The 16671-nt window shown below is 50.7% G+C and overlaps 2 protein-coding genes across 4 annotated transcripts; both read left to right on the top strand.

The window, feature by feature from the left end:
* The first annotated feature begins 7994 nt into the window (after positions 1–7994).
* On the top strand, positions 7995–12527 carry MYL6B (myosin light chain 6B). Its single transcript, XM_046641700.1, has 8 exons — positions 7995–8139; positions 9717–9966; positions 10700–10727; positions 10948–11091; positions 11310–11483; positions 12022–12099; positions 12252–12289; positions 12426–12527. Exons 2-7 carry the CDS (start codon positions 9763–9765, stop codon positions 12278–12280), a joined length of 657 nt encoding a protein of 218 aa, XP_046497656.1. The 5' UTR covers positions 7995–8139; positions 9717–9762; the 3' UTR covers positions 12281–12289; positions 12426–12527.
* Positions 12528–12753: 226 nt separating this feature from the next.
* MYL6 (myosin light chain 6) lies at positions 12754–15975 on the top strand. Of its 3 annotated transcripts, XM_046641711.1 has the most exons (7): positions 12754–12875; positions 13140–13167; positions 14022–14165; positions 14390–14563; positions 14656–14733; positions 15039–15082; positions 15784–15975. In XM_046641711.1, exons 1-6 carry the CDS (start codon positions 12873–12875, stop codon positions 15065–15067), a joined length of 456 nt encoding a protein of 151 aa, XP_046497667.1. In that variant the 5' UTR covers positions 12754–12872; the 3' UTR covers positions 15068–15082; positions 15784–15975. The 3 variants fall into 3 exon arrangements, with proteins under 3 accessions (XP_046497667.1, XP_046497676.1, XP_046497686.1); XM_046641720.1 differs by lacking the exon at positions 15039–15082; XM_046641730.1 differs by lacking the exons at positions 12754–12875; positions 13140–13167 and adding an exon at positions 13360–13379.
* Positions 15976–16671: the final 696 nt, after the last annotated feature.

Below are 16671 nucleotides of genomic sequence, written 5' to 3'. Positions count from 1 at the left end.
GCAGCCACTATGAAAAACAGTACGCAGATTTCTCAAAAAATTAAAAATAGAAATACCATATGACCCAGCTATCCCGCTACTGGGTAGTTATCCAAAGAACTTGAAATCAACAGTTCAAAGAGACTTATGCACCCCGATGTTCATTGCTGCATTATTCACAGTAGCCAAGACGTGGAAGCAACTCAAGTGCCCATCAATTGATGAATGGATAAAGAAGATGTGGTATATATATACAGTGGAATACTACTCAGCCATAAAAAAAGACAAAATGGTCCCATTTGCAACAATATGGATGAAACTTGAGGGTATTATGTTAAGTGAAATAAGCCAGAGAGAGAAAGACGAACACTGTACGATGTCACTCATATGTGGAAGATAAACAAATCCATTGACAAAGAGAACAGATTAGTGGTTACCAGAGGGGAAGGGGGTTGGGGGGCAGGCATAAGGGGTAAAGGGGCACATATATATGGTGACTGACAAATAATAATGTACACCTGAAATTTCACAATGTTATAAACTATTATGACCTCAACAAACTTAAATAAAAAAAGAAACAAAAATTCTTTGAAAATATAATTTATAATGGTTATGTATAATTCCACAGAATGACTGCACCATAGTTTATTTAACTGATTCTCTATTGTCAGAAATGAAGGTATTTACCAAGGTTTTGCTATTCACTGTGGGAACACAAACAAAAACATTTGTATATATTTCAAATAATTTCCTTAGGGAAAGTAGAATTGCTGGGTGTACTTCTGTACTTTAATGACTTTTAATACATTCTTCCAAACCGCATTCTAAGAAGATTACATGAATTTTCTACACTCCCACCAGCATTACACAAAAATGTATTTTCCTGTATTCTCTCCTGGATATTATAATTAAAAAAAATCCTTGCCAACTGATGGGCAAAATTTTACCTATTTTTACAGATTTTCCTGCCTCTTCCCTCGCTGTCAGATTACCAACTGTCATTTCTTGGTGCTGTCAGAAAGCCTTCTCTCCAGCAGCAATCTCCTCCACCTGTGAATTTTCTTTTCTAATCTTGAGCTGGAATCCAGATAAGGTTTGTGGAGCATTGTGCTAGATAGGTACAACTGACATGTAAAGGTAATGCTGCCAAGAGGTTAGCTCAGGACTAATCTTCCTCAGGACAAAAAAAAAAGGTAATGCTGCCATAAAGAACTAAAAACCAATCTGACACCAAAAGCAAAGGCAACAAAAGCAAAAATAAACAAGTGGGACTACATCAAACTAAAAACCTCTGCACAGCAAAGGAGACCATCAACAAAGTAAAAAAGCAACCTGCTGAACAGGAGAAAACATTTGCAAATCATTTATCTGATAAGGGGTTAATATATAAAATATTTAAAGAACTCCTACACTCAATAGCAAAAAATAAAAATAAAAATAAAATCCTATTAGAAAATGGGCAGGGGGGCGCCCTGTGGCTGAGTGGTTAAGTTCATGTGCTCTGCTTCAGTGGCCCAGGGTTTTGGTAGTTCAGATCCTGGGCGCAGACAAGGCAACACTCATCAGGCCACATTGAGGCGGCGTCCCACATAGCACAACCAGGGGCCCTCAACTAGAATATACAACTTTGTACTGGGGGGCTTTGGGGAGAAGAATTAAAAAAAAGAAGATTGGCAACAGTTGTTAGCTCAGGTGCCAATCTTTAAAAAAGAAAATGAGTAGAAGATTTTGAAACAGACATTTTCCCAAAGAAGACAGACAGATGGCCAACAGGTACATGAAAAGAGGCTCAACGTTATTATTATTTCACAGCATTATTTACCATAGCCAAGATATAGAACAACCTAAGTGTCCATCGACAGATGAGCGGATGAAGAAAATGTCGTATATACATACAATGGAAAATTGTTTAGCCATAAAAAAGAAGGAAATCTTGCCATTTGTGTCAACATGGAGGGACCTTGAGCGCATGATTCCAAGTGAAATAAGTCAGACAGAGAAAGACAAATACTGGATGATCTCACTGATTTGTGGAATCTAAAACAATCTACCGGAAACAAACTGGTGGTTACCAGAGTGAGGAGGGTTTGGGAGGGCAGGCAAAATAGGTGAAGGGGATTAAGAGGCTCAAACTTCCAGTTATAAAATAAGTCAGTCATGGGGATGTAACGTGCAACACAGGGAAGACACTGTATAGTCAATAATATTGTAATAACTTTGTAGGGTGACGGACGGTCACTAGACTTATTGTGGTAATCATTTCATAATGTGTATAAATATCGAATTGCTATGATTTATACCTGAAACTAACAGAATATTGTACATCAATTATACTTCAATAAAAAAGGGTTATCACAAGAAAAAATTTTTTTTGTAAATATGTAGGGTGATGGATGTTAACCAGACTTACAGGGGTGATCATTTCACAATGTGTACAAATATAAAATCATATTGTACACCTGAAAGTAATATGCTATATGTCAATCATACTGCAATAAAAACAGAAAAACGAAAAAACTAGGAAGGAGTAGGGCGATCAGGCAAGCAGAGTGACTATAACACATAACTGAACACAAGGAAGGGACAAAGAATAAAGGGCTGAGAGGAGCCGAAGGGCCCCCACACCGTCTCTGCTCCCTCCCTCTCAAACCTTTCCTGTGCTGGCTGCAGACTAGTTCTACAGAGCACTCCCACCCACTCCACCCCTGGAATTCTTTCTTTTTTTTTTTTATTAAAGATTTTATTTTTTACTTTTTCTCCCCAAAGCCCCCCAGTACATAGTTGTATATTCTTTGTTGTGGGTCCTTCTAGTTGTGGCATGTGGGACGCTGCCTCAGCGTGGTTTGATGAGCAGTGCCATGTCCCCACCCAGGATTAGAACCAACGAAACACTGGGCCGCCTGCAGTGGAGTGCGCGAACTTAACCACTCGGCCACTCGGCCACGGGGCCAGCCCCTGGAATTCTTTACCTTATTTACACAAAGCTCACCTTGCCTCCCCTGAAGCCTAGCTCACCCTCCAAGAGACTTCATTCACCTGGAGCAGCCTCCAGGGGACAGTGCTCCCTTTCCTGAACCCCATACACTTATACTGGGAAGTGGGGTCCGCATTCTCCTTGTGCCCCAGTGCTGCTTCCCTGTCATGATTCTCAGAGCAGGAAAAATCTCAGCTCCTTTGGAGATGATGCCAATCTGATACACGGTCTCCACCTTCTCTCATCTCTGTCGTTCTCTATATACATGGACACTCAATAGTTACTGAAGGGTGTGGCACCTCAAATACTGCTATCTTCCTGGCATCTTGTCACTCAATAACTAGCTGCATAGTTCCTCATTGTGGTGGACGTTGTTGGTTTTCTCCCCATGTCCTCTCTACTCCTCTCCCTTTGGATCAACTCCAATTCACCTCCAATGACAGGGACACACCGAGTGGCCTAAGTGAATCAGAGCAACACCATCCTCTTTGCCATAGGGTGGGCAATAACCCATCCCTAAGCTAATCGGGGCATGAGATTTCCCTGGTCATAGCGACTATCAAGGGTGGATGAGCATTTTTCTAAGTCGGTCTAGTCAGAATGAAGTCCAGGAATTGATTCCAATGGTCAAGAGAAACTCGCTCTCTTCCTCTCGTGGTACAAGGGCGTGACAGCTGGAACTGTTGCAGCTAAGCCATATCTGGCTCCAGGAGGGGACCCAAGGAAGATGCTGACAGGCAAAGGACAGTGCCAAGAGAACCAGAGAATGGATCCCTTTGTTACGTTGTCAACTTCTGGATCAAAATGAACCTAGGGGCCGGCCCGGTGGCACAGCAGTTAAGTGTACACGTTCCGCTTCGGTGGCCTGGGGTTCACCAGTTCGGATCCTGGGTGTGGACATGGCACCGCTTGGCATGCCATGCTGTGGTAGGCGTCCCACATATAAAGTAGAGGAAGATGGGCACAGATGTTAACTCAGGACCAGTCTTCCTCAGCAAAAAGAGGAGGATTGGCAGCAGTTAGTTCAGGGCTAATCTTCCTCAAAGAAAAAAAAATGAAGCTAAAACCAAGCCTACCTCTTGACTTTTCAATTACATAAGCCAACAAATACTCTTTACTGTTTAGCCAGTTTTAATTAGAGTTTTGCTACTTGCCAGTGAAAGAGCCCTAAGGGATATTCTCCACAAATCCAATGCCCTTCCCCTCACTACCCTTTCAACCATTCACTCCCATGGCCACTCATCCTAGCTCCCGTCTTCCTCTATATCCTTTGATATTTTCATCTCAAAGGCACTATTTTCTCCAGCTACCACCCTGAGATCTACATCTCACTTCTCCAACCTCACTGAGACGCTAGCCTCTTAGCGACTTTCCATATTTTGTCAACCTAACAGGCCACTTCTACACTCACTCCTTCATTTGGCCTGGACCACGAACCCTTTTACTCAGACTCTCAACCACCTGGCTCCCATGTTCATTCATCACCCCAGCTCTGCAAAACTCCAACCCATCACTGTCCCAGCTGCCTTCTTCCTCTAGCTCCATCATCCAAGCAGCCACGTCCTGCTGGGAGAAGGAAATCACTGCCTTGTGTGTTGGTACCTTCAAATTCATGACCTCCCATCGCAACTGCCCTCCATGCTGCTCAGCAAGCTCACGGGTGGAGCAGAGTAGGCCCTCAGTGAATGTCAAATCAGTATTTGCGACTGGGTCCCCAGTAAGCCATCTCCCATCTTTCACAGCACCTATTTCAAGCCTTCACTATTTTCTCAAGCCACCTCCTCCTACTTCCTCGCTTAGCAAATCAAATCACCTCACCCTCCACTTCAGGGTAAAAATAAGAGTTCAATACATGGAAACTCAATCTCTTGAATCCCCAGCCTATCTCCATATCGACTTCCTAGTATCAGCGTCCACCCTCGACTCTTCGCTTTCATCCAGATAGCCATTCACTCTAGACATGTGAGTGCCCAGTACATGCCAGGCGCTGTGCCCTGCCTGGCACTGGAAACAGTGTGGCTTGGTGGAGAGAGGGGGCAGAGACATAAAGACAGAGGCAACAAACCTAAGCACAGAGGACACAGGACACCTTTGAAGGTCTGAGAGCTGACAGGTGTGGCTGGTACAGAGGTGTGGCTCGTACGGGAAAGCAGTGTTTCAAACTGCTGGCTTTTGTGGGCCAATGTAAAGATTTAGTCTTTATCAAAACACATGGAAGGATTTTAAGTAGGGAGGCGAAGAGATCAAATGTACATTTTGAAAAGATCACCCCCTTTGTTAAAGCTGTGGTTACCTGTGTTTGTTAGTTTATTCTCTCTGCTTTCCAGTAGGCTAAAAATATTTCCAATAGATTCCCAGGCCCTAACAGAGACCTGGTCAGAATCTCTGGGGGCAGAGTCTGGAAGCCTGTTTGCCTACAAAGCTCCCAGAAGATTGTAAAGAACAGATAAGTCTGAGAACCACTGTTTCAGAACATTACAAAAATGAAACTGGCGTTACTCACCATAAAACTTATTTTTCTGTTTCTATCTTGCATCTATATGGGCCTATAAAAATGGAACTTGGAAAGGACTTTGTAAACTACCTGTCTACCATAAAACATCCTTGTCATTCTCCCTCTTCGTTCTATTATGGGTCACCACCAGTAAGACTTTCTGGTCAAAATGCCAGAGGACTAAAGACATCTTTCCTAACAATTCTTTCCTATTGACTTAGGAAATAGTGTTCTCTTCTCTGTACCTCAACTATTATCCATTTTAACATGTTAGCCAGTGTTTAAAGAGCTAGTTAAACTGTACAGGGGGAATCCATAATTATTCAAGTTACTGAAGATCTATAGTGCTCTATAATTCCAAAAATTATTCTATCAGGGTTTTTTGTTTGTTTGTTTGTTTTGGTGAGGAAGCTTGGCCCTGAGCTAACATCTGTTGCCAATCTTCCTCTATTTTTTGTGTGGGATCCCACCACAGCAGGCTTGATGAGTGGTGTGTAGGTCCAAGCCCAGGATCTAAACTCTCGAACCCCAGGCCACCGAAGTAGAGTGTGAACTTAACCAGCACTACACCACTGAGCCAGCCTGTATTAGGGTTTTTTGTGGGGTTTTTTGTAAGGAAGATTGGCCCTGAGCTGACATTTGTGCCTATCTTCCTCTATTTTATATGTGGGATGCCTGCCACAGCATAGCTTGATAAGCAGTGTATAGGTCCATGCCTGGGATCTGAACTAGCGAACCCCAGGCCACGAAGGAGGAGCACGCAAACTTAACTGCTGCACCACCAAGCCAGCCCCAGGTTTTTAACATATACATTTTCTTTTACAGATGTGCCCTTCCTAATTATTTTATGTTGAGACTAATATTAGAATAAATATGCAATCCCTAAGAATATACAAGTCACTTGCTAAGTGGGGGAGGAAGAGGAGAGATAGGCATTTGTCACAGAAAATCCACATATATGATGTATTAATCCCCTATGCCCAGTTAACACCATGTTCAGTCCAGTTTGCATTAGTTATGATTAAAAGAAAGGGATAGTACAGAAGACGAAGAATAGTCCTTCCATCTGTGTTTTCCATCTCCTCTCCTTGCACTACTTCTCTCTAAAGCAGACAAAAATGCTAGAAAGTCAGATGATGCCATAACCGCTTCTACTTGGCAAAGTGCCACAAGAAGGCTCTAGAGGAAAGGAGGAGGACGAAAAAAATCAGATAAACCACATCGTCAAGGTCAACTTCCGTGGAAGTGATGAAAGACAGAAAAAAGTCATCTGTGATGCGGCCCTTCTCCAAACAGTCCCGTAACCCAACACGTAGGAGAAATGTATTCCTTCTTGCTCTCCATCTCTTCGTGCCTACTGATCCTTTATAGATATAAAATGGGGAAAACATCGCCGTATGCTGGGAAGATTAAAGGAAATTTATTGAACTCTCAGGTACCACTTTCTCCGTGCCAGGCCCATTTTGTTTTACAAATATTAACACATCTAATCCTCCCCACAGCCCTATGAGGTGGGTACTATTATCTTTATTTTACAGATGGGGGAACTGAGGGAGAGAGAGATAAAAAAACTTGCTGGAGGTTTCCAGCAAATATCCGGCAGAACCTGGATTCAGATTCCAGCAGGCTGGTCTGAGCCACGCTCCGGCGCCGCCCCTGAGATCACTTAGCCCCTCCGGGACCGCTGCTGACGCCCACCTGTTCTTCATCATTGTTCTTTCTGTTTTACCGCCCATTTCTACTCTTTTCTTCGGAGAAGCTCCGCCAACCAGCGACCGTCACTCACTGCCCATGAAGTCCACTCGCGCCTCACCTCCCGACCCCGCGCCCGCCCGTGCGGCCCCAGCCTCCAGCGCATTTCCTGATGCCGCTCGGGAAGCTGGTTCCCTCCCAGCAGACAGCACCTCTCGTAAACGTCTCGGGGAATGGGAGGCCCGGTGCTGTCCAAGGGCGTCTCAGAGCGAAGGGCTGCAGAGCCCAGGCCTCTGTTCCGAGGAGACCTGCGAGGACCGGGCGGGGTGGCTGGCGCCCGTGTGGCCGCAGTGGGGAGAAGCTTCAACGTGGAGAGCTTGCACCACTTCTCTCTAAAGTAGATCGAAGTAGATCGCCTGGGGCAGGTGATCGGGCTTAATTCCAAATCTTAACATTTTTCAACTACCAGCTCATTTCAAAAAAAATTTTAAAAAAATCTTTGGAGTCACTGTTCCAAGTCACACAGCAATTCAATGGCCTCCATTCTCTACCAAACCGCGAGAGGAAGCTAAGGAGACCACTCTCCCCGGAGCAGTAAGTGCTTCCTTCCATCTGACCTCCACGACCTGCTGCAGCTGCAGCTGCAGTCTTTCCCTGATTGACTTCTCTCACCAGCGACGGAGGACCTCCGGGGCCACCAAGGTAGATACCTTGAGGGGCCGCGCGCACTTTTAGGGTGAGGGGTGGGGACAGTAAGTGGCTCATCGCCTTTCAGTTCCAGCACAAGAATCGCGCCCGAAAGAACCTGAGTCACCAACCGCCGCCACCGGCCGGAAGCCGCAACCCTGACTTCCGCTTGGAGCTGGAGAGCGGCGTTCCCGTGAGCCCGCGGGCGCGCGGGGACTACAACTCCCGGCATGCTCCGAGGCCGCCGGAGTTAACCCTTTAGCGCCGGCGGCCGCTCTGCGCCCGCCTCCGCCCCTTACCTGGACCCTGCAGGGTGAGTTTTAGGGAGCTAGGGAGGGACTTTTCCCTTTATTTAAGACTTAGGGGTGTGCATGTGTGTGTGTGTGTGTGATGTATTCTCGGGGGGAGGGATGATTCTGATTTTCCTAAATTGGGACAATTTGCAGTAATGGGATTCAGACGCTTTTTTGCGGGTGGGAGACCCAGCATCAATTCTCTGAACCCCAGGGCCTAAGTGGAATCTCTGCTGTCTTCTTCAGAATGCTATCTAGATCCTCTCCTTCTCCCCCTGTCCTCATCAAAAGTAGCCAGCAACCCCTCCCCTCTGCGAAAGGCCCCCACTGCGTCCCTTCCCCAGCGCCCCCAGCAAGGTTTGTTACCTGGCAGCCGAGTGAGGGTTTTTATTATCTCTCTGACTGGGGGATGAGTGCTCATGGAGCCCATAGGACCTGCCACATCCTTTTGGATTAGAGGTTTTAGAATTTAGGCCATTTGCGTCTCAGAGCCTGCCCTTCCCCCACAAGTGTCACCAGGGAGTTCAGCAGGCACCCTGCCTTTGTCCGACTTGAATGACCACGGGTTTGTGGAAAAGGGTTCCTTCACTGGGAATATGGGTGGTGGAGGTTAAACCCAATCCATTCTTTGCCCTCACCTCCACCCCTAAAACAACACTGGACACAGGAGACGACACTGGGGTGTCACACTCTTCTTTCTTTTTCTTCCCCCCCCCTTTTTTTTTTTTTTGAGGAAGATTAGCCCTGAGCTAACATCTGCCACCAACCTTCCTCTTTCTGCTGAGGAAGACGGGCCCTGAGCTAACATCCATGCCCATCTTCCTCTACTTTATACATGGGACACCTACCACAGCATGGGTTTTGCCAAGCGGTGCCATGTTGGCACCCGGGATCTGAAGCCGAGAACCGTGGGCCGCCAACGCGGAATGTGTGAACTTAACCGCTGTGCCACGGGGCGGCCCCCACACTCTTCTTTCTATCACTAGTCTTTCTCTGCGTTGTGCACAGTTCCAGTTGTGGGCTGGGATGGAAGGGGACAGGGACTATAAGTATCAGGGATTATCAGGCTGGGGGGGGGGGTCAACTACCTCTCCCCCCATCCGTGGTCAGGGGAGTGGAGGGGCAGCTTGTTTTTTTCACATTTCACTGCTCCCAGACCTCACTTTAACAAACCCACTTCACAAGGCCCCCCTCCCTGCCTCAGCCTTCAAGAGCCTAAGGCTGCTAGAAAAAAAGGGCTACTCTGAGTCCGGGGGTTGAGAGCCTGGAATGCTTGGATCCCCTTCTTTGCCTCACCCCTGTCTCAGTGTATGTCACTGGCAAGCATCCTATCCTCACCCCGAGCTTAACTCCCCCTTTCTAGGCAGTCTCTGGCTTCCTCCCCCACCCCCCAAAGGGGCCATTGTTCTGGCCAGCGTTTGGGGCGGGGTGGACAGAAGGGAGAAGACCTTGGGACAGGAGTACTGAACCACAGGAGGCCAGGGGAGTGAGGGCAGGCCAGCATATCTCTCCTCTATCTCACCCTCCCCACTGCCAACTGGCTCCCTGCCCCTGCCCCCGCCCCTTGACATCCCAGACTCCCTGGCTATTTAAACAGAGATGGGTGCCCCCATCGGCACACTGTCCTTTGGCCACCGGACATCATGCCTCCCAAGAAGGATATTCCTGTGAAGAAACCAGCGGGGCCCCCTATCTCCAAGCCTGCTGCCAAGCCAGCAGCACCAGGGGCCCCTCCAGCCAAGCCTAAGCCTGAGCCAGCTCCAGCTGTCCCTCCAGTTATTCCTCCAGCTGTCCCTCCGGCCCCTCAGAAAACCCAGGAGCCCCCCATCGATCTCTCCAAAGTGGTGGTGAGTCCCCGGAAAGTGAGGAAAGAATTTGGAGAGGGCAGTACAAGGGTGGGATACAGCCTAGGGGACTGGGGGCTATCTAGAAGGTAGGGAATCAGTGAGCACTGGAATGATATTGGGGGTTCCTCTTAGTCCCCCACTTGGAAGCATCCAGGCTTTTGACTCTGCTAGTATCTTTGTTGTTCTCTCCTGTCTAACATGTGTTTGTACATATACACACACTCACACACGCGCACAAACACTCTCACTGACCCCCCTGCTGGCGGCAAGGACTGTGAGATGGGGAACATCTGGGATCTGAGGACAGTTTCAAGGTGAAGGGAGGGAGCTGCTGCCTGTGCCTGGCTGACCGTTCAACTCTAAAGGCCACAGTTCTGAACCCCAGGAGGGAAGGCTGAAGAGGACAGATTTGTTAGACAATCACAGCTGGGGGCCAGGGGTAAATTTAGCCTTTGTTCAGCCCCCAGTTATGTGAGGGATGCAGGACTCAGGGCAGTGGAGGGAGGGGAACAGGTGGCATGGGATTAACCCTGTTCCCAGGAAACCTTCCCTCCATAATTCCTCCTCTTGGGATTCTCCCAAAGTCCAGAGCTGGGAATGGGACTGAGGTGGCTGGGCTTCCAGCCTGGTCCCTTTGGGCCCCTCCCCAGAAGTGGCTGCCAGTTGGTGGGAGGGGTGTGGGAGAGGGATTGAGTGAACCCTGTCATCCCTCATCTGCTCTTTTCTTCCACAGATCGAGTTTAACAAGGACCAGCTCGAGGGTGAGGAGACACTGGTCCCCTGAGCCTACTGTCTAGTCCCGAGCCCCTGGTCAGATCCTCTTTCTAGTCCCCTAACTCCAGTCCCGACCTTGAAACCTCCCACACTGGTCCTCTTTGTGTCCCCTGTCCTGCCCAGCTCTAGCACATAGTTTCTGAACTTTCTTTCTGTCTAGAGGTGATGGGAACCCCTGGTCAACACTGACTTCTCCTTATCCTTCAGAGTTCAAAGAAGCCTTTGAGCTGTATGACCGAGTAGGGGATGGCAAGATCCAGTTCAGCCAATGTGGGGATGTGATGAGGGCCCTGGGCCAGAACCCCACCAACGCCGAGGTGCTCAAGGTCATGGGGTACCCCAAGAGTGATGGTGAGGGAACAATGCAAGTTTTCAGTTTGGTGGTGGAACCGAGGAGTGTTGGCAAGGTGACAGAGGATGCTGGGTGGGTCTCAGGACTTCAAAAACTGTCAAACGCAGGGGCAGAAAAACATCCTGAATATTGAACAGGATGAAGCCTTTTGGTAAGGATGGAAGCTGGGTCCTAGATGACACCGTAGTGACCTCTCCCTCACCTCTCTAACCTCCAGAGCTGAAGTCCCGCCGTGTGGACTTCGAGACTTTCCTGCCCATGCTCCAGGCAGTGTCCAAGCCCCGGGACCAAGGCACATACCAAGACTACCTGGAGGGGCTTCGTGTGTTTGACAAAGAAGGGGACGGCAAAGTCATGGGAGCGGAGCTCAGACATGTCCTCACCACCCTGGGTGAGTCAGGGACCAGAACTCCTGTCGGGTGGAGAGGAGGGGGTGGGCCAAGAAGAAGGTTAGCCAAGTAGGCAGAGCCAAGGAGGGATTACTGTCCTGTAGGTCATGGGCAGGAGACTGAGAAGGTCAGAGCTAGGGGGGCAGAATCTGAAGGGCTTCCTCCTGCAGAGGCTAAAGTGAGGGGATGCACGTAGATGCCTCCCAAAAGGCAGAGGAAAGGGGATAAGGTGGGAGACCCAAGCTTCTGCTTTGGGAAGGAAGTGTTTGTGGTCTGTGATCTGGTACCACTCTTAACCCTCTGGAGTTCAGTTTCCATGTCTGTCAAAGCTTTCCCCAGGTGCTAATGCAGGCGAAATAGAAAGGAGATGCAGGAACGCTTTCATGGCATTACCATTACAAGGAGAGGATGCCTTTGGGGGTCTGTTGCTATATGGTCGGGTCTCCAGGGTGGGAGAAGAGCAAGTACCACCCAGAAGAGCGTGGCCTGGGTTGGTGAGGGAAGGGAGGCCAGGGTTAAAACGCTGTGTCTGGGCCTCAGGAGAGAGGATGACTGAAGAGGAGGTGGAGGCTGTTCTGGCAGGACATGAGGACAGCAACGGCTGCATCAACTATGAAGGTGAAGGGCCAGGGGAGCAGAAGGGACCGGGGAGGAGGGGAGGCGGGAGGCTTGCGGTATGTAGGGGGGCACCCTGGAGCCTGGATTCTCTGAAGTCAGATGGATTATCCAAGGGCCTGCTTCTGAAGCCCTCTTGCCTCCTCTCTCCGCAGCCTTCCTGAAGCACATCCTAAGCGTCTGAGCTCTACAGGTAGGGCCCTCCCACTCCGCCCTGAGAGGCAACTCCCTTCTCTTCCCTCAGCCAGGGTGGAAGAGCAGGGAAGTGCGTTTTCACGTCCTGCTGCGCGCGAGCGCCAGGGCTTGGCACTTTTCATCTTTTTCCACAGATGCTGTGGGCCGGACACCCGGCTCCCCCGCAGGCGGAAGCACGTTCCTGCCACTAGGAGGCCACCTATTGTTTCAAAATAAAGACACGGTTCCTCCCTTGGCCTCCGACTGTTGCTTTTCTCAGAGGTGGGGGAGGGAGGGAGGGTTCTCCTCTCCCTAGTCCGATGCCCTCCGATCTTCCTGCTCAGAGGAGCAGATTCCTTGCGCCCCGCCCCAGCTCCTGCGGTTCCGGTGCCCCGGGTCCAGCTCTGCTAGAGAAATCGGCAGCCCTGGGTCCCGCCCACACCATTACTAATGTAGCAGCGTCCTCTGCGTAAGCCCAGGCCAGGATTCCTATTGGCTGGGCCAGCTTAGGGTGACGTCATTGGGACGTACTAAGACTAGGGTAGGGCCTGGGGTCGGAGCCATTACTGCAGGAAAAGGTCCCGCAGAGCTCAGCGGTTAAGATGGTGGGGCCCTGGGCCGGGGAGGATGAGCGGGATTTGGGGCGAAAGGCGGGAAGCCGGGGGTAGGGAGCAAGGAGAAGGCAGAGGGTAGGGGGGCAGAGGGAACCTGAGGGCCTGGAAGGTTGCAAGTGGGGTTGGAAAGTCTGGGGTCCTGTCCTGCTGGGAAGCGAGTCCCTAGCATGGAACAGGAGTTTGTGGTTCCGAGTTTGTGGGACTGGGATGGAAGATTAGGGATAGATGCTGACTGCTCCCCTCTTCTCTGAGCAGTGTGACTTCACCGAGGACCAGACCGCAGGTAAGTAATCTCTGACCCTTACTGAAGTCTCGCTTAGGGAGAGGGACACTCCCTCCAGCACCTACCTACCCCTAACCCCAACCTGTCATCTTTTCATCACCCCCAGGGGCGTACCTCCTAGATTCCCTTCTCCCTCCCGGATCCTCCATCTTCTTTTCTCACTCTTTCTTCCTCCCTCCCCTTCCACTCTAGATCTGAGCCCCAAGCACTGGGTGAGTTTTAGGTGGGTGTGGGTGTGTGAAACAACTCGGTCACCTACTGCCTGCTGTATGTGGGATTTCGGGAGGGTGATTAAGCTGCCTGCGCTCGTCTGTCCCTTAATCAGCTACTTCTGCCTCTTCTCTCCTGTGATAACTCTCCCCCTCCCCCAGCTTGTAATTGTGAAGATTGTAAAAAGCGGTGACCCGGTGTTTTGAGAAAATGGGGACAGGGGACTTTGCTGAGGATACTTCTTTGTAGCTGTACCGTCGGAAAGGTCTCTTTCTGTACAAGAGCGGTGGGAAGTGGCAGGCTGGGATGACCCGGGTCTCAGACCGCTGCTCCCACTTCCTTATAAGGACAGGACCCAGATAGGGCGGTGGCAAATTCCTGCCCTGAGTAGAGTGTGAGGAGGCTTGGCAGACTTGCTGCAGGCAGTGGGTGTGTGTGTGTGTGTAAATGGGCGCGACCACTCCGCTAGGTGGGCGGAGGGCTGTCTTTCTGTGGGACACCCGAGTTGGGAGGAAGGGACACTGGATCCCTCTTAGTGGACTTGGGTGTACAGCATGATCAAAGTTGAACGGGCAGTCCAGGCTCTGAGGGAGGGTTTGTGTTAACCCCACATGCCCAGTGCTGCTGTTTATCTGAATCCTCAGAGTTCAAGGAGGCGTTCCAGCTGTTTGACCGAACAGGGGATGGCAAGATCCTGTACAGCCAGTGTGGGGACGTGATGAGGGCGCTGGGCCAGAACCCCACCAACGCCGAGGTGCTCAAGGTCCTGGGGAACCCCAAGAGTGATGGTGAGGGGCCTCTAGAACAACTCCTCAGTGTGGTAGTGAGCCCACAGTTCTTCAGCTAAGAGCATCCCTCTATCTTAGTAGGCCCCAAACTCCAGCAGGTCTTGACTAACAAATCCCACGGATTTTCCCTGCTTGGAGTGGGAGCCGGCTGTTCTGTTGTGATCCCTGCAATCCCCTCCGCCCTGGGAAGGTGTGTGACTTTCCTTCCACCTCCTTTATGGCAGAGATGAATGTGAAGGTGCTGGACTTTGAGCACTTCCTGCCCATGCTGCAGACTGTGGCCAAGAACAAGGACCAGGGCACCTATGAGGACTACGTTGAAGGCCTTCGGGTGTTTGACAAGGAAGGGAATGGCACTGTCATGGGGGCTGAAATCCGGCATGTTCTCGTCACCCTGGGTAAGGCGCTGCCCTTGCACTTTGAGCCGAGGTGCCACCTGATACACCTACCTGTCACCGAATTCCAAAAATGCTCTCTTTCCCCTCTGCAGGTGAGAAGATGACAGAGGAAGAAGTAGAGATGCTGGTGGCAGGGCATGAGGACAGCAATGGTTGTATCAACTATGAAGGTGAGGGACAAATTGGGGCTCTCGTGGAGGAAGCAGCCATACAGAGCAGGTCAAGCACAGCATTTGGGGTTTTTGCCATCCCTGGACTTGGGCTCCAAAAAGTGCCAGGAGGCAAGGGGCAGGGCCCAGCCCAGCCCAGGAGCGGGAGGCCAGGGACGTCTGACAGGAAAGGAAGGGTAATGTGGGGGGAAGGGCAGAGAAGGAATGGGAAATAAAAGAAATGGAATGTCTATCACCCACTGCCTGAGCCCTTCACCCCACGTCTGTGTCTTGTCTTCACCATTAATGTCTCTTCCTTCCTGCAGCGTTTGTGAGGCATATCCTGTCGGGGTGACGGCCCGTGGGGCGGGTACGGCTCCTCCTAGCCTCCCCTCTCTCGTTGGCCTCCCCAGTGTGTTTCTTCTGGCCTTTGCCCTCTAGCGCCTTCCCCTGCTACCATTGACGTCCCCCTGGCATGTTTCTGCATGGAGCTGACTGTGGAGGGGAGGGGTTCCTCAAAGAGGAAGACAGCTGGGGGTGTGGTACCTCCTCCTCTGCTAGAATGGGCTCTGAGGTTTGGCTTATAGGGTCCTGCGTGCTGGTGCCTGGGAACTCACACCAGCCTCTCCCCGTCTTGCTTTAGGGTGGTCCCTTGGCCCCAGAGCAGGGATGGTTGGCAGAGCGGGTGGGCTGCCTGCCCCTTGTGCTGCTGTAGCTGAAGTCTTTCCCCCTTCCTTCTGCTGGGCAGCTTGGAGGTACCCTAACCCAGAACTCTGTCCTCTCCTCCTGCCAATGGCTGACAGTAGCTAGAGGTGTAGTTGAAAACTTTTCTGCCTCTGCTGTGTTCCTGCTGCTCAGGGTGGGCTGGGGGACTAACACCTGGTGGGAGGGGAGCTGGGGGCCAAGAGAACTGGTCAGACTCAAGGTGGCTCCTCTGCAAACCGACCCCAAGGTTGATTGCTTTGGGCGTGTTCCTTTCTATGCCACCTTCATGGTCTTGTGGTCTCCTGGCCCCTGGTGGATCCCCACCTTAGCTCCGCTCCTGGGTTCACCCCTCTCTCCTTTCCACAGAGCTCGTCCGCATGGTGCTGAATGGCTGAGGACAGTCCCAGTGTGCCCAGAGCCCCGTGCCTTCCCCTTTGAGACTGTGTGTAGCCGAAGGCTCCCTAGGTTCTCTTGTCACAGCACCTATCCCAGCTGCTCTCTCTTCGATGATGTTTATTGTCAGCATTCACCAAATAAACTTGCTCTCTGTGCCCTAAATGCAGTTCTGCTTTCCTTCTTGAGCAAGGTGAAAGGGAAGGTGACACAGTCCAGGGTCAATGGACCAGGGGCTGGGGAAAGCTGGGAAGGGCCTGTAGGAGCCATCTTTGCCTCATTTGAGAAATGCTGGCCCCACTCATTGATGCTACAAAGGCTACCCCCTGGGGGATTAGGGAAGCCATAAATCCCTGTAGGACCAAGGCTGGCCCTCTTGTTCTGTCCCATATCAGGCTGAGTGCTCTCCCAGCTCTCACCCTCCCAAGCACTGCAGGCCTTTTGTGGGAGAAACCCCGGGAGTGTTTATTGGAGCTAAAGCCAGGCCATACTAGCACGGCCTGCGCCTGTCTGTCCCCTTGGCAGAGCTAGGGGCCAGTAATAACAGAAGTAGGTGAGATGCCTGCCTCATCCCCACCGAATAAGGGAAGGAATGAAGTCACTACTTCTGAAAGGATAAATATACAAAATCCCCAGGTTCTGCGGATGTCCTTCCAAGTCTTAAACAGCTATTTTTAGGGCAGGTAAGAGCCTCTGACCAGCCCCTGCACAGTGCACAGTACTGATAGCTGTGCTGCCTTGAGCCTGTCATGGAGAGAAACCCAGTGTCTGGGCCTAGGGCTTCCTGAGTGCCTCCTTGCCCGGGTGAATGCCCCTGGGAAGGACTCCGGGAGTGCTGCCCCCAGCCCAATCCCCTGCCTG

Source organism: Equus quagga, chromosome 1 (genome assembly GCF_021613505.1).
Source record: "Equus quagga isolate Etosha38 chromosome 1, UCLA_HA_Equagga_1.0, whole genome shotgun sequence".
NCBI classification, from domain to species: Eukaryota; Metazoa; Chordata; class Mammalia; order Perissodactyla; family Equidae; genus Equus; species Equus quagga.
The sequence above is the reverse complement of the archived record's forward strand: the minus strand, read 5'-3'. Positions and strand labels throughout refer to the sequence as shown.

Excerpts from the sequence above, each read along its gene's own strand:
- MYL6B (XM_046641700.1), top strand. The coding sequence starts at position 9,763 with ATGCCTCCCAAGAAGGATATTCCTGTGAAGAAACCAGCGGGGCCCCCT. Across the intron at positions 10,728-10,947 it reads TAACAAGGACCAGCTCGAGG|AGTTCAAAGAAGCCTTTGAG; the intron begins GTGAGGAGACAC and ends CTTATCCTTCAG. Across the intron at positions 11,092-11,309 it reads GGGGTACCCCAAGAGTGATG|AGCTGAAGTCCCGCCGTGTG; the intron begins GTGAGGGAACAA and ends TCTAACCTCCAG.
- MYL6 (XM_046641720.1), top strand. Across the intron at positions 14,166-14,389 it reads GGGGAACCCCAAGAGTGATG|AGATGAATGTGAAGGTGCTG; the intron begins GTGAGGGGCCTC and ends CCTTTATGGCAG. Across the intron at positions 14,564-14,655 it reads GCATGTTCTCGTCACCCTGG|GTGAGAAGATGACAGAGGAA; the intron begins GTAAGGCGCTGC and ends TCCCCTCTGCAG.